This window comes from Siniperca chuatsi, linkage group LG4, assembly GCF_020085105.1.
Source record: "Siniperca chuatsi isolate FFG_IHB_CAS linkage group LG4, ASM2008510v1, whole genome shotgun sequence".
Taxonomy (NCBI): domain Eukaryota; kingdom Metazoa; phylum Chordata; class Actinopteri; order Centrarchiformes; family Sinipercidae; genus Siniperca; species Siniperca chuatsi.
This window is the reverse complement of record NC_058045.1, coordinates 8217162-8230725: the sequence shown is the minus strand read 5'-3', so window position 1 is coordinate 8230725 and position 13564 is coordinate 8217162. Positions and strand designations below refer to the sequence as shown.

Sequence of the window (13564 nt, the reverse complement as noted above, 5' to 3'; positions counted from 1 at the left end):
CAAATGAGATTTAAGACCCTTTCATTACACTTATACCGCTACTCCATATATGCGTCTCTGTTGGCCAGATCACAAATCTGATTGCAATCCGTCTTTGTTTTCTCGGCTACAGGCAAATCACGGCCGGCCTTCCTCCAGTCCAAGAGGATGTGGTAATGCACCTGAAGCTGTTTGGTAACGGCCAAAAACACCAGAAGAAGAATAACTTTTGAAGTTCACTTACATCAATAACAGTTAAGCTAGTGTTAGTTAACAACTATCCATAACATAACGCATGAATTAATCATATTTATGAATTACAAGTGAGACAAAAGTATTACCTTCACAGTTCTAACTCCCACGCCACTCCCTCACCCACACAAATCAATTCTCTCTCAGATCATTCAGTGATTGACCTGATCAGGGATCAGATCAACACTACAGCAGCTTGGTGCGCCTCGTATTTGATCTTATCGGTAGAAAATCATTAGAGCCATTTCTCCTTGTTGCTTTAATGACAGAACAATGACTTCTTTGAGTGTAACTTTAACTGCCGTTATTATAGGGTCAGAAGAGACAGACTATGGATGTATTAAGAAAATCAGAGAGCAAGTAGCTATTTCTGCTTACTGACATAGTAACACTATAGGAGGAGTAAAGATTATGTATGTGTCACCTCCTCCGGAGGTGGTTTAAGCAATCAGATTTGAATGCTCCTTGAGGTGAGATAGCTTTCCAATCCGCACAAGACGCATTAAGTGACGAAGTGTAAATGGGGTCTAGGTCTGAGGTGCAGCAACAACGCAGGGGCTTGTACAGATACTCTGTGTTTTGACACAGTCTGGTTTGTTAAGGAAATATTCGTTTTTATTAAAAAATTTTTTACTGCTACAACATCCCTCTATTTCCCTTTATTCAAAATGTATGTGATATTTGGATTGATGAAATAGAAGCTCAGTCACTTCAATCGGTTTTTGCCTATCACTACTTAATGTGCATGCCATAGTCTCAATATCTCTAGTTTTCCTGCCAGAAACAAATAGCTCAGCTGTTCATGTTATGTCCCTGTTTAAGTCACATGCTCATTGGCTCCGAATCAGAGTATGCAAGTCACATGCCAGTGTCCTTCAGCTAGAACACAAACTGAGTGAGACAAGATATTCCTATAGAGAATCAGTTTATAGTTCAGGTCTGAATACTGTGTGGTATTTCAAATTACATTATAATCCAAACATCTGCACCATCATACTGTTTATATGTATTAGGCCTTTGATAAGCTAATCTTTTTTGACACTTTAATAACTCCAAGAATTTTTCCCAAGGTTTGAAGCCCACTAGGCTGTCTATAATGTAGACAAAATGGCTGCTGCATTGCCATCCAGAACAGTCACTGTTTAACAAACAGCAGGTAAACAAAACAGGATAATTTGACAATTCAATACAACATATTCGTGAGAAAAATCCTGCCTTTGTGACGCTTTAATTTTTTCTGTTTTTGTTGATACTGTTCGTACATAAACCTAAACCCATCGCAATGTAACAAGCAGTACACCACCATAAACTACATCTTCAAAAATCAAGATTAGTAAAAACACCTCTATCTGACTCCATCTACACAAATTAATTTATTACAAACTTCAAACATTGTAGTTCTTACATGTCTAATATATTGCCATTATAGGGCCACACCGCCTACCTCTACCTGTGCGTGACGGCTACCTCGCTGAACTGCTGCGGCTTGCACGCATGTGGTTTCCACAGACAGCGTTGCTGCGGCGCTGCTACTGCCAGCCCTATCTTTCTACATTGAGTTTGCCTTTGATAATGGCCATCAATAATTCATTTCATTATGAATATCATTTATCTTTAGTTTAGACAGAAAAGGGTTAAGAAATATGTGCTCAATTGTAAAAAAAATAAAAAATAAAAAACATACAGCAATCTCTCTTCACTTGGCCTGGCTCAGTTTAAAAGACATTTCCAGGGAGGGGTTTCTGCTTTCTGTTCAACAGGTTTCCAGGGGTGGTTCAGTCCTTGAAACTGTAGTGAAAAGCTGTGTGGCTGCTCTAACCTGTTAACATGGGTGCCAAAATGAAAAGCAAGAGGTTCTGCGTGCTGCTCAGGTAGGCGGTGTGGCTCAGGCGTTATATGTATTCCTTTATATAGTCAGGCAGTTCTGTTGGTTTTTTTTTAACTACACTTTGCAGATCAAGAAGCCCTTATAGTAAACATACGGCTAAACTATTAATACATTTTGCAGAAACTAAATCTGTGCCATGATAATACATGAGTAATTGTGCCGCTCAGCAGGGCTGCATGTTTGAGCAACACTTACAGCCAGGTACTGCGGTGTGAGGGTCCCCAAGCCGGCAAGGTTTCCCCAGGTGGAGGCGCTGTTGAGCTGCTGAATCTGCTGTACTAGCTGCTGCTGCAGGCGCCGCTGCTCCTTATCTCTCTGCGTGTCGGCAAACTTCACCACCAAAGGTGAGGAACAGCCCTGAAGCAGTGAAGGGGTCAGAGACGTTAGACCGATTCAGAAGCAGACTGAAGAATCCACCATTTATTTACCAATGCAAGGACACAGTCATGGCTAGGAATTTTTCAAAAAAGGGGGGTATCGTCTATGCCTCAAGACAGTTTTTTATGCCTGTTGCATTCATATCAAAGCTAACACACAGAGGACATCTGCCATGCATAGCTGAGCCACATTCCAAAAGGGGCACAGGACAATGCTGCAGACAGTGAATCTTTTTAGCACTATGGAGGAGCTGAATTGAGTCCACAGACAAGCAGACAACAGATGGAGACAACACTTAAAAAAACACAGACAGAAATTCAAACGAGGGTATGTCAGCAGACATTAACAAGAAAAATGCATTACAATACACACAATCTCACAAACAGACAGTCACATACTGTTCAGACAGGCGCGTGGACACGAGGCATGCGGTGCAAAAGTATTTTGAGAGTTGAGAGCCCTACAGGGACCAGGCTGGACAGAGAAAATGGCTTCTGCACCAGCAGCACCTCCCATGGCAGCTGAGAATTGGGGAGGTTATGATCTGGGGTAAAATAGGTGGCACCACCACTGGGGCCTGTGTTTAATCTGGTAGGAGGAGTGATATGTTTGGTTGGGCTCCTAATTAGACTTGGTCTGATGCTTCACTGGGGAGCCTCTGACCTGCTAGCTGTCAAATTACTGCTGCTCCACTTCCACAAAGACACCATTGGTTACACGATGACATGGACCCAGTTTTTGAAGAAATCTAATAGGGTAGCTGCTCCAGTCTAGGATAATTCGTTGTTAACCTATATTTGATGGTGTGGGCTCTTTTCCCTGTGGTCCAAAATAAAGATTGATAATGGCAGACTGTGATGGCTAGGCTCTAAAATATTATCAGAATCAATAAATGAGATGCATTTAGTTCAGCCCCAAATTAGAGATGACAGCTATTCTCGTTGTGTCCTGTTAGCTCCGGATTCAGCAGATATGTGAGAGGCAATGTTTCAAGTTTTATTCAATTATTTTGAAGACAACAATATAATTTTGTAATTAGCAAGAGTGGTTTTGGAAATGACTCATGCTCTGATGAATGGACGCCATCTGCTCGGACAGGTTCTTCATCTTTCCAACACAAGGGGGCAGCAGAATGTATGGGGGGCAGGGGGGAAATGAGAAATAGGTGCTAAGGGGTACAGTACCTCCATAGTCTGAGAGTGATGCATGGTTTTGATTGCATTCTGTGCCATTGCCCTGGTAGCAAATGTGACAAACGCACAGCCTGTAGGGGGGGAACAATAGGAGAGGGGGGGGGGAGGAGGGGGGGACAAGAAGAAACAAAACAAGACAAAAAGGTTTGGACAACTCGTTATGAACCCCAAAAAAACACATTACAGTACAGAGAATGGCAACTCCCAAGCACACAGAACCACCCTCACTGGTTAGCACACTGAGAAAGAAACACAACAAGGAGAACAGTAACACGTGTCACATGAGCACAGTGATCGACGGATTAAATTGCCACCCAAAGAGGCTTGACTATGTGGTGTCATGGTGAAACAGTCAACTATATACACATAAAATGCACACAAATACAAACTGAAAAGGCTTTGGTTTGCTAAAATATGTAAGACCTGCAAACATGAAAAGGGTATTAAGGGTCTGTTTCAAATTGTGTTACATTGCGTACATTTACTAGAAGAAGAGCAGAAATTCATGGCCAACTGTCTCTGCTCCGCATATATCAACCCGAGAGCCTCGTGCTGGCTGCTATCTGAGGCTTTATGGAGTGGAGAGCTATGCAAGAGATGCGACGACAAGCTAATTCCAGCCTTTGTAGAGTGTGATGAAGAAGGCGATAGAGGAGGAGCTGAGCTGAGCTGAGCTGCCTGCCAGCTGAGCCCACGAACACCAGCAGCCAGCGGTTGCCAAGGCGACGGGCCATTGTGCCGGACAGCGAGTGCAGTGGCCCTTCAGTGTGAGATGTGGAGGCTGAGTTTAACAGTGACAGGAGGATAAACTGTGGGGATGGAATGGGTGCCAGTGGAGGTGAATAGTACTTGATTTGGAAGTGGAGGGGGTTGAAATGAAGAAGTAAGGAGGGGCCTGTATAAATACTTGATGAGAATATGTACTCTGCTACGCTGAAGGTGGCGGCTGTGAGGCAAAGTACACTGTGCCTATGCTGAAAGCACACCTACCTCTGCTCTGACCATCTGGTCCCCGGAGAATTCGGCACTCTTCGATCTGTCCGAAAGAGGAGAACATCATTCTGATCTCGTTCTCGCCATATTTCTTTGAAACCATTCCGATGAAGAGCTTTCTGTCTTCTACCGCTGCAGAGGGATGAAAAGAGAACAGCTATTCAGTTAAACCCAAATGAACAATTATGGAGCTATGAAAGCCGCAATTACATCAGGCGCTAAATCATGCACCTCTCTTGTTCAAGCTCTCTCCTTGTCATGCTGCAACATTTTCTCTCTCTCAAGTGCCAGCCTCTTGTACTACTCTCTGCAACTTGCAGCTTTGTTTTCCTCAGTGTCTACTTCTCCAGACAGATGACCATATCATCCATTTGTGCTCTCCTCCAGATCCTCTGTACGTGCTCTACTCTTCTCCCCTTGGTGCCTTTTAAAGTCCTTAATCCTCCTAACCTCTGACATTGTATAAAAAAAATGTGTATTGCTGCACATTTCCTGAACTAAGTCATTCTCAAGCCATCATTTTGGCATTAAATAGAGACACACTTCAGCCCCCGTCTTATTTTAAAATCTCACACCCCATTTGTCTTGGCTAAATCTTGCTCTTCTAAGATTCTTCCTCAACAATCATCATCTCTGTAACCTTCCATCCTTTGGCTGCTGCCTACATTTCACATGAATCCACTTACCACTTGTTTTCTCACTGTCAGCGGGTTTCATCTGGATAGGATGATGCATCTGGGGAAAAAAAAAAAGGTAGAGAAATGGTTAACCCCACACCTGTCACAATTATAAACTATTCAGGTGCTTGGCCTCGTTATCACTCATCACAAGAGTCTCATATCTTCACACTACCCCCCCCCCCCCCTTTCTGTCTGCCTCTTGTTTTGTTCTCTCACTCTAAGACCATCATCCCTTTGAGTTTTAGTTTTTTAGACCATACATTTCTTTAACCTGCTATACTCCATTATATCACAGCGGTTAGGTGTGGCAAATCTGAGCTGTGAAAAATCTAATTTGAGTCAGCCTAACATTTCTGAACATGACACTCTTTCTCAAGCTGTGTTCATTATGTGAGAAAGTGGATGCAGAGCAACTGCTTTAGGATCTGTCATTTCATGCCATTTAATGAACACTTTTGTCCAAGGCAATCGCAGAACTTCAAGTGAATATATTTTTAGCACATTTACCTGCCATGCGACGTGAAAGAGAGAAGCTAAATCTAGCCGTGAGACGCCAGAGCAGGTTGTACTTATGAAAAGTGGTGGGTTTGTTTTTGACAAGCACTAAAGAGAAGCAGACAGATGGCCTTCTCAGTATGGGTACTGGCTAGCGTCACTGACCAAGGAGAGCAAGGCACAGAAGGGAGAGACAACATTAACAGGGAAACAAGCTTTTCCACTGTCACGCAAACCTAACTCAGTCACCTGCAGTCAATGCCAGTAACAGTATGACCGGGTATTGGGATTTGAGAGCTGAGCTTTATTTGAATGTCTGGCTGATTGATAGTTGTCCTCCAGTGAAGAGAGCTAGTCCTGTATACGCAGCCTGCTACACTCATTTATCAACCCAGTTCAATATTTACCTGTAACCTCACTGACTGTGGCTCCTTTTTCCAATAGACTAGGCTATTGATTTAATCGAAGGCTGGAGTTGTTCGGTATAGATTTAATTGATTGGAAGGGGGGTAATTAAAATGGTGTATAGGCAGGGCAGACTTGTAGAGGTTTAACAAGCAATTGCACTTATTTCAGTTGACTTGGCTTTAATCTCTCTAGATAAATTAGGTAAGGAATTAAGAGACCACACTCACTCTAACCAGGCTTCATTGTTCACTCACCAAGACTTCAACTCGCCTCCTTTTATACCTCCAACTTTGAGAAATAAAAATGTAGATGTGCATCAATGATTCATGAAGACAAGCATTAATAATTTGTTCCACTTTGTGGCGATCAGGTCCTGTGCCTCAGCAAATAACGTGCTGCCTGGTCAAGCACACTGTACCTGATACCTGCATATGTGTGTGCTTGTGTGTTGGGTCAGCTGGCTTATCAATTCAGTGCGTTGAGGTTCAGAGCAGTCCTCGGTGAGGTGTTAGTGCATAGTCGGGGCTGAGATATTTCTCAGGCCAAACAGGCGCTCAGTGAGCCGAGAGCTCATTATCGGCCAGCACACGGCCAGCACACAGCTCACAGCCTGCATCAGGGATGTAGAGGGGCTCAAGCAGCTAAAAGCAGCCCATACTGTGCTTACTCACCCCACTTAAGGTCTTTATGTTGTGCAGTGCATTCTGGGCCTCCAGTGCAGCTTTTCTTGTATAAAAAGTTACAAAACAGCATCCTGCAGAGAGAGAAAAAAAAAAAAAAACAGGGACAAACAATGGGCGGGGGAAGGAGACAAAAACAGCATTAAAAACGCAGCGCATACAGACAGTAAACGTAATATCACAACTGCTGCAGAGCAGGAAAGAAGCTAAACGGATGACACTGTGTTCTTCACATATCACATGTTATAAACATGTGACAGGATATTCTTAGCACCAACTGGTAGATGGTACACACAGCTCATGTAGGAGCTTGCAGCGAGGACACTGCAGTAATGAGATAGTTGAAGGCTGTTGTGTGACATGGCCATAAAGATGACCACAGGGTTAGATAGCCATCAGAAGGCACTGATGCAGTCCACAGATCAGCACAGCCCAGGCAAGCCAGGGCACAGTACCAACACATCAGAGAGTGGTGCCGCATTATACAAGAATCCAATCACATACAAACATACATACATACAGGAGGCATGAAAACAGCACAAAGCGACAAGAGAAAGCAGGAGTGAGAGCAAGGAAGAGGAGTTATGGGAGGAAAGAGGTGGTGGGGGAGGGGCATTAAGAAAAGAAGAGCGGGGGAGGGAAAAAAAGCCTCTCATCCTTCCGTCCCAGCAGACCGCCAGTGGCGATCCAGCCTGTCAGTTTCACTGGGCTGGGGAAGTGGAGCACTGCAGCGTCGCTGACCTACATAGTGTGTATTATGCTGTTACTGGAGCTCCCAGGCCGCGGGGAGGGCTGTTGAACTCTAATATGCATCGAGCTGCTCTCTTCTCTCTCACAACCAGCTGAGCTCTCCTTCTCTGCTGTTTAGCCCTGCCTTCGATTTACTGGAGCTAAATAAACCATCCAGAGAAGCGTGATAGTTATCAGATGATTTTTTTCATGACCTGCAGTAGACATGACCTAAAAACCATCACAAATCTGATGGCTCCTCAATAGATCCGTGGCCAAGTAAACAACCAAAATGGAAGTGGGATTACAGCAATTTCAACAAACAAACCAAACAAAAGCGAGATTGATGACAGAGGAAGGGGGTGAAGGGTGTATTATCTGCCATGCAAATAAACATCGTGCTATGATAAAACTGCCCCTACTTCTCCCACTAGGAGACTACTGGGAAAGGAGGACGACAGTGATGGGCGTGGGGGTGCCACCTCAACATATTCACCTCACACAGGCTGGGTGAGCCCAAGACCGCTGTGATTAGGCCGGATTATCTATTAGAATACATTAACATTGCATTAACATGTCAATAGGCCATCACAGCTGACACTCGCATAGAACAGGAAAGGGCTCTGCTAAAAAAAAAAGGGGGGGGGGGGCTTTGAACTCTTCAGCCTCCCAACGAACTGCACAGTGTTGGCTGTATATCTATATACACACAGCATAATAATAAGCACCCTGGAGATTTTCTGGTATATCTTTGAACACACACAGGCAGAAAAAGATCATGTGAATCAAGTGCTGTCCTGGTGGCCTTGACACACTCAAGGCTCTTTTGACCAAATAGTCACAGTGAAGTGAGGAGCCCTAGGAACTAAACCGAGATCTAAATCAAGAACTAAAGGTTTCTTTTGTGCATTCCAGATAGCTTAAGCAAATTATACTGATAACCAGTTAATAGACACATTTTTTCATGTGACAAGACAACACAGAGCCGTCATGTTGTTCTTTGTAATATACTTCTGCGCGACTGGCATTTGAATGGATGCTGGAGAAGGAAAACAAATATTACCAAAAGGGAAACTATAAAACGCCAAAAGGGAAGATGTCCATCTCCAAGTAGCAGTGTTGTTGTCAGCAGCAAAAGAAAACGGCGGAGGGAAAAATAAAAATTAGGATAGACTGCACTAAATGGGTAAATTTACCGATTCACTATGCTGAACAGCCAGATAGGTCTCTCTCTCTCTCTCACACTCTCTCTCTCACACTCTCTCTCTCTCTCTCACACTCTCTCTCTCTCTCACACTCTCTCTCTCTCTCACACTCTCTCTCTCTCTCTCTCTCTCTCACAGAGTGCCTCCACCAAAAATTTTACAGACTCAATCAGCGGAACAGCGGCTTATAAGGGCCGAGTAATGCCAATGGTTCTGGACACACCTCAAAAACTATGGCCGACGGTTGGCCAGAGACCTTTAATGACAGCCAAACAGCTCCGGACGGCTTGGTGGACCGTGAAACCACTGGCAGCACAAAATGGGCTCCATTTAGACGCAGAGTCCAGCATTAAACAGGGTCCCACCACATTAAAACCCGAGAGTGGATTACTGCCTTTAGCCATAGTGAGTCATCCAACCATCAAGGGAATTGAAATTTGGGTGGCGTCGTAAACCCAGGACAGTTACATCAGAGAATCTGTCGTTTACCTTATTCACCTGCAGTTAGTTATGGGAGACTGAGCACTTCCAGTGGCACTTTGCAGCTCTCTGCAGACAGCAGGCTTCCACTTCACCGTCTCCTCTAATTGCAACCTCAACTGAATCGCTCAACTTGAGCACCATTTCTACAGTGAGCGCATCGATAGATGCCTTAATGGAAAATTGCAGTTGAGTAACACTTCCTTTATACAATGCTGCTTTTAAACCAGCATTGCAAAGTAAAAAGAAAAAATATTTCTATAATGCAGGGTTATGAAAAAAAAGGTGTTATTTTTTTAACTCTGGAACAAAAGACTATTGAATCATCTCACCTGTAAGCACAAACACAGCTACATTGCATGTGCAGACAAGCAATGCTGTGCATTGCCTAAAGGGATTGTGTTGAAATGTGATGGTAGATGATGTAGCAATAACATGGTTTTGTGCTTGTGCTTGACCACTAAAAGCCAGGTAAATATGGGTAGAGGACAACAGTTTCTCTCAGTTTCTCCTATAAAATGGTAAAAAGCAAGCAACTGTACAAAATAATGGATTATCATTTGTGTATTTATGTTAAACGGTTAATCTAACTGATTAATCAATTAATAACTCAAGACTATATTAAAAAACCCAAAATTGCCGGCAAAACATTTTCAACAGTCTAGTATTCAACAACTTCTGTGGCATGGTAGAACAATCACTAAAATAATTTCTTACCTTTGCTCTGAGGGGGATTCTGGGTGCGATCACGGAGGATGTTGATCTGGTGCACAGCTCCGAAAGGCTCAAAAAGCTCTTTTAGTTCTGTTTCTGACCAGGAGCGTGGGATCTGTCCCACAAACATCTTGATTGAGTCTGGGTCTGGCTGGTCCAAGTGCTCCAGCGACCCGTTCATCTTGCTGCCGTTGCTAAGAACAACAACAAAAAGTCAGTTTTTCTTAGCCAGTTAGTATACTAGGGTCTAAACAAAATTAATTTGTCAAGTTTAAAAAAAAAGAGACAGCTCAACCCAAAATCAAAAATACATATTTTTCCTCTTACTTGTAGTGCTATTTATCTATCTATCATGTAGGGACTATTTTCTTCCTACCGATACTTCCTACATGAAACGGCTCACAACAGCCTTCCCAATTAGAAAAAGACTTCAACTTCAAGGGGGAAATGGTCTGCTACGACAAGATATTGTTCCGTTTCATCTATTTTAGATGATAATGGTCATAATAATGCTGCTACAAGTAGTTTCAGCAGATCTGAAAAATGTAATACTAAGTGACATAGGTCTATCAGCAGGTAAAAACACCAAAGTGTGTTACTGAGTTCATTAAATTAAGAGATCACAAAAACAGGCAAAACCAGTTCTTCTTTAGAGTGGGTCAGGACTATTTGTCAGTTACAGTAAAAACATCAGTATTCTCCAGATAATGAAACACAAATGTTCAGTTTTTGTTTCAGTATTTTCATTTTATCTGCTTTAGTTTACCAATTACCTTTGTAAAATGTATGGTTTTGCTATTATACTTAATCTCTCTTAAAAAGTCTTTGCTGATGGGTGTTTAGACAACCATTCTTTAAAACATATTGTTAATTACCAATTAATTTTAATAAACTATTGTTTCTGCCATGCACTGTCAAATACTTGTTGTCGAAAAAATTTTGTTGCAAATATTTTTTTTGGAAGGCAGTTTCATAGCCATTTTAAACCGATTGTGATTGTTTGGGCAGAGGACAGTAGGAATAACATTTTGGATTTTAGCAATATACATAATATCAGTTAAAAGAATGACATAATTTTAATAACGCAGAAAGATAAAAAAAAAGCTCCATATAATCCTTTTAATAACTTAAATATTTACAAATAGCTAATGCAACTTTTCTTAATTATTTTTCATTTTAAACGCGACTCTTGTTAGCTTGTTTGCCCATTTATTAGATGGGCTAGACTTTGTCTTTAAAATTAGTTATGAAAAACCAATGCACTTTGATCGTTTGAATATATTTCAAAGTATTCAAATGATTTATAGAGCATTAAATCATTTGCAGTGTGACTATTTGTGTATGTGTACACTGAAGTAGCAGAAACAATATATTGTTTACAATAATGGATGATGTAACAACTCTGAATTGCATAGTCAACAATATATCGAGCAAACAATCTGGGTGGTCGGGGTAGTAGTGCAATGATAGCAATAAATGAAATACTAAATTGTGCCATTTTCCTTTGAGGCAAGCCTTAGGGACAGAGAATCAATACCCACCAGTGCACCTACGACTACAGCAGCTTTGTCTCAGTCACACACAAAATCAAGCACACAAACATTTCCTGACAGGGGTAGAGGTGCTGGAAACCAGGATCCACGGGTGTCGAGGCAGAGAACTCATGTTAAGCATCACTCCCAATACACAATGTAGTACCATATAGGACCAAAAAGGGCCAAGGACTACAAGTACAACACAAAAAGTGTAGACAATGGTACAAAAGATATTAGTCTGACACACACACACACACACACACACACAGAAAGAAAATTCTTAAAACAACACTGTAAAAGGGAGACTGACAAAAACAAAACACTAATGTAAAAGCAATTTTACACAGACCTTTGGACACGAGCCATCCATCTCTTACAAATTGAGCCCAGTCGTTCCGCAGAAACACCAAACTCCTTAAGGGACTTAAATGACATGCTAACAAATCACACTTCAGTTCTTGTTCTTCTGAAATCCAACACCACACCTCAGTATGAATGTTTTTGTTTCCTGGAAACTGTCAATAGATTCGAATGATGACATATATATACAGGAGGGGAAAAAAAGCTCCAGTGAAACAAAAACCTCTCTTCACCAAAAAGGGGTGAGGGCCCCCCTCTCACCAGCTCCGACAGCTAAACGAAAACAGCACTGCAGAGCTCTAAAACTAAGAATCGCTGGTTAACAGGCAGAGATTTTGCGGTACATCTCCTCCTCAGGCGCTTTGGCGATGGTACAGAGAGTAACCTACAGCTTCTTCACCACAGCAGGGGAACAATCACATATTGTTCCCCCATGCTGGAGAGCACTATTCACCGTTCCTCTACAGCACAATGGGCCAAGTCAGAGAGATGCTTAGGAACACATCGACGGCTACATCTGCTAAGGCTACAGCACTGGTGGGTGACACCATTTATCCAGTTTTGCCAGTGGCACTCCGTCGCCATTTTGCTGAGGGCCCTTTGATAAAATCTCGCCGTAGAAACAGCAAACCTCATGGATTTGTGTCACAACATTCAAAAACATGAAGGCTCACAATCATCACCCTCAAAATCAACACAGTGTCTCCGTAACATTCATTAAACTCTCAAGCCCCCTGCAGCTGTGCATTGTCTTGAGTGTTGAGCAGAAATGTAACTGCAATAATACATTCTTTGGGCTTGCTAACCACCCCCACAAAAATGACGGTTTCAATCCCTGCAAAAATGTCTCTATGTCATACATTTATATTATTCAAGGAAGATGAGTCATTCAAGTAATAAAATTCATTTATTCAAATTGTCTGTATTACACCATGGAACGATATTGTACATTGGACAAGTGCACAGACGATAAGCACTGTCACACAAAAAGCTGTAGTGACCACTCGAGTTGAAACTGGAGGACAAAGAAAATAGCAAGAACAGAGAGGAAGGTAAATAAATGCCAGAAACTATATAAGCTTTATATAAGCGGAGCGTTTCAAGTTAAAAGTGTCCATGCTGCTGCGCTAGCCTTAAAGAAATAGTTCAACATTTTGGGAAATAAGCTCATCTTTCTTGCAGAGAATTAGATGAGAAGATTAATATCACTCTTGTATCCATAGGGTAGCAGCCAGTTAGCTTAATTTAGCACAAAGACTGGAAATAGGGGGAAACTGCTTGCCTGGCTCTGTCCGAAGGTTACAAAATCCATCTATCAGCACCTCTAAAGCTCAAGGAAGTTACTGCGTCTGGCAACGAAATAGTCCGACTTCTCATCTAATTCTCAGCAAGAAACCAAATAAGCGCATTTTCCAAATTGTTGAACCATTCCTTTAAAAGGGCTAGTAATTGCCTATGGCAAGCCCTGCTAGCTTAGCTACCACAAAAGGTGACAGCTGCCTACTAGGATCAGTATCTGCCAGTAGTCAGTTTTAAGTGGCACCTGTTGGTATAAAGTAGTATCAGTGGAAGTGGAGTGTCAAGCCATTTAAGGG

General features: G+C 42.3%; 1 protein-coding gene across 13 annotated transcripts in view; it reads right to left on the bottom strand.

Moving 5' to 3' along the window:
* LOC122874247 (CUGBP Elav-like family member 2) overlaps nucleotides 1-13564 on the bottom strand; it is a 30782-nt gene that overhangs the window by 9048 nt on the left and 8170 nt on the right. For all 13 annotated transcript variants that reach the window (XM_044191824.1, XM_044191828.1, XM_044191827.1 and 10 more), the window contains 6 exons: nucleotides 10078-10268; nucleotides 6938-7020; nucleotides 5370-5418; nucleotides 4681-4815; nucleotides 3682-3761; nucleotides 2315-2476 (listed from right to left, as the gene is read on the bottom strand). In XM_044191824.1, the coding sequence (XP_044047759.1) occupies nucleotides 2315-2476; nucleotides 3682-3761; nucleotides 4681-4815; nucleotides 5370-5418; nucleotides 6938-7020; nucleotides 10078-10268 (700 nt within the window). The remainder of the gene's footprint in view (nucleotides 1-2314; nucleotides 2477-3681; nucleotides 3762-4680; nucleotides 4816-5369; nucleotides 5419-6937; nucleotides 7021-10077; nucleotides 10269-13564) is intronic.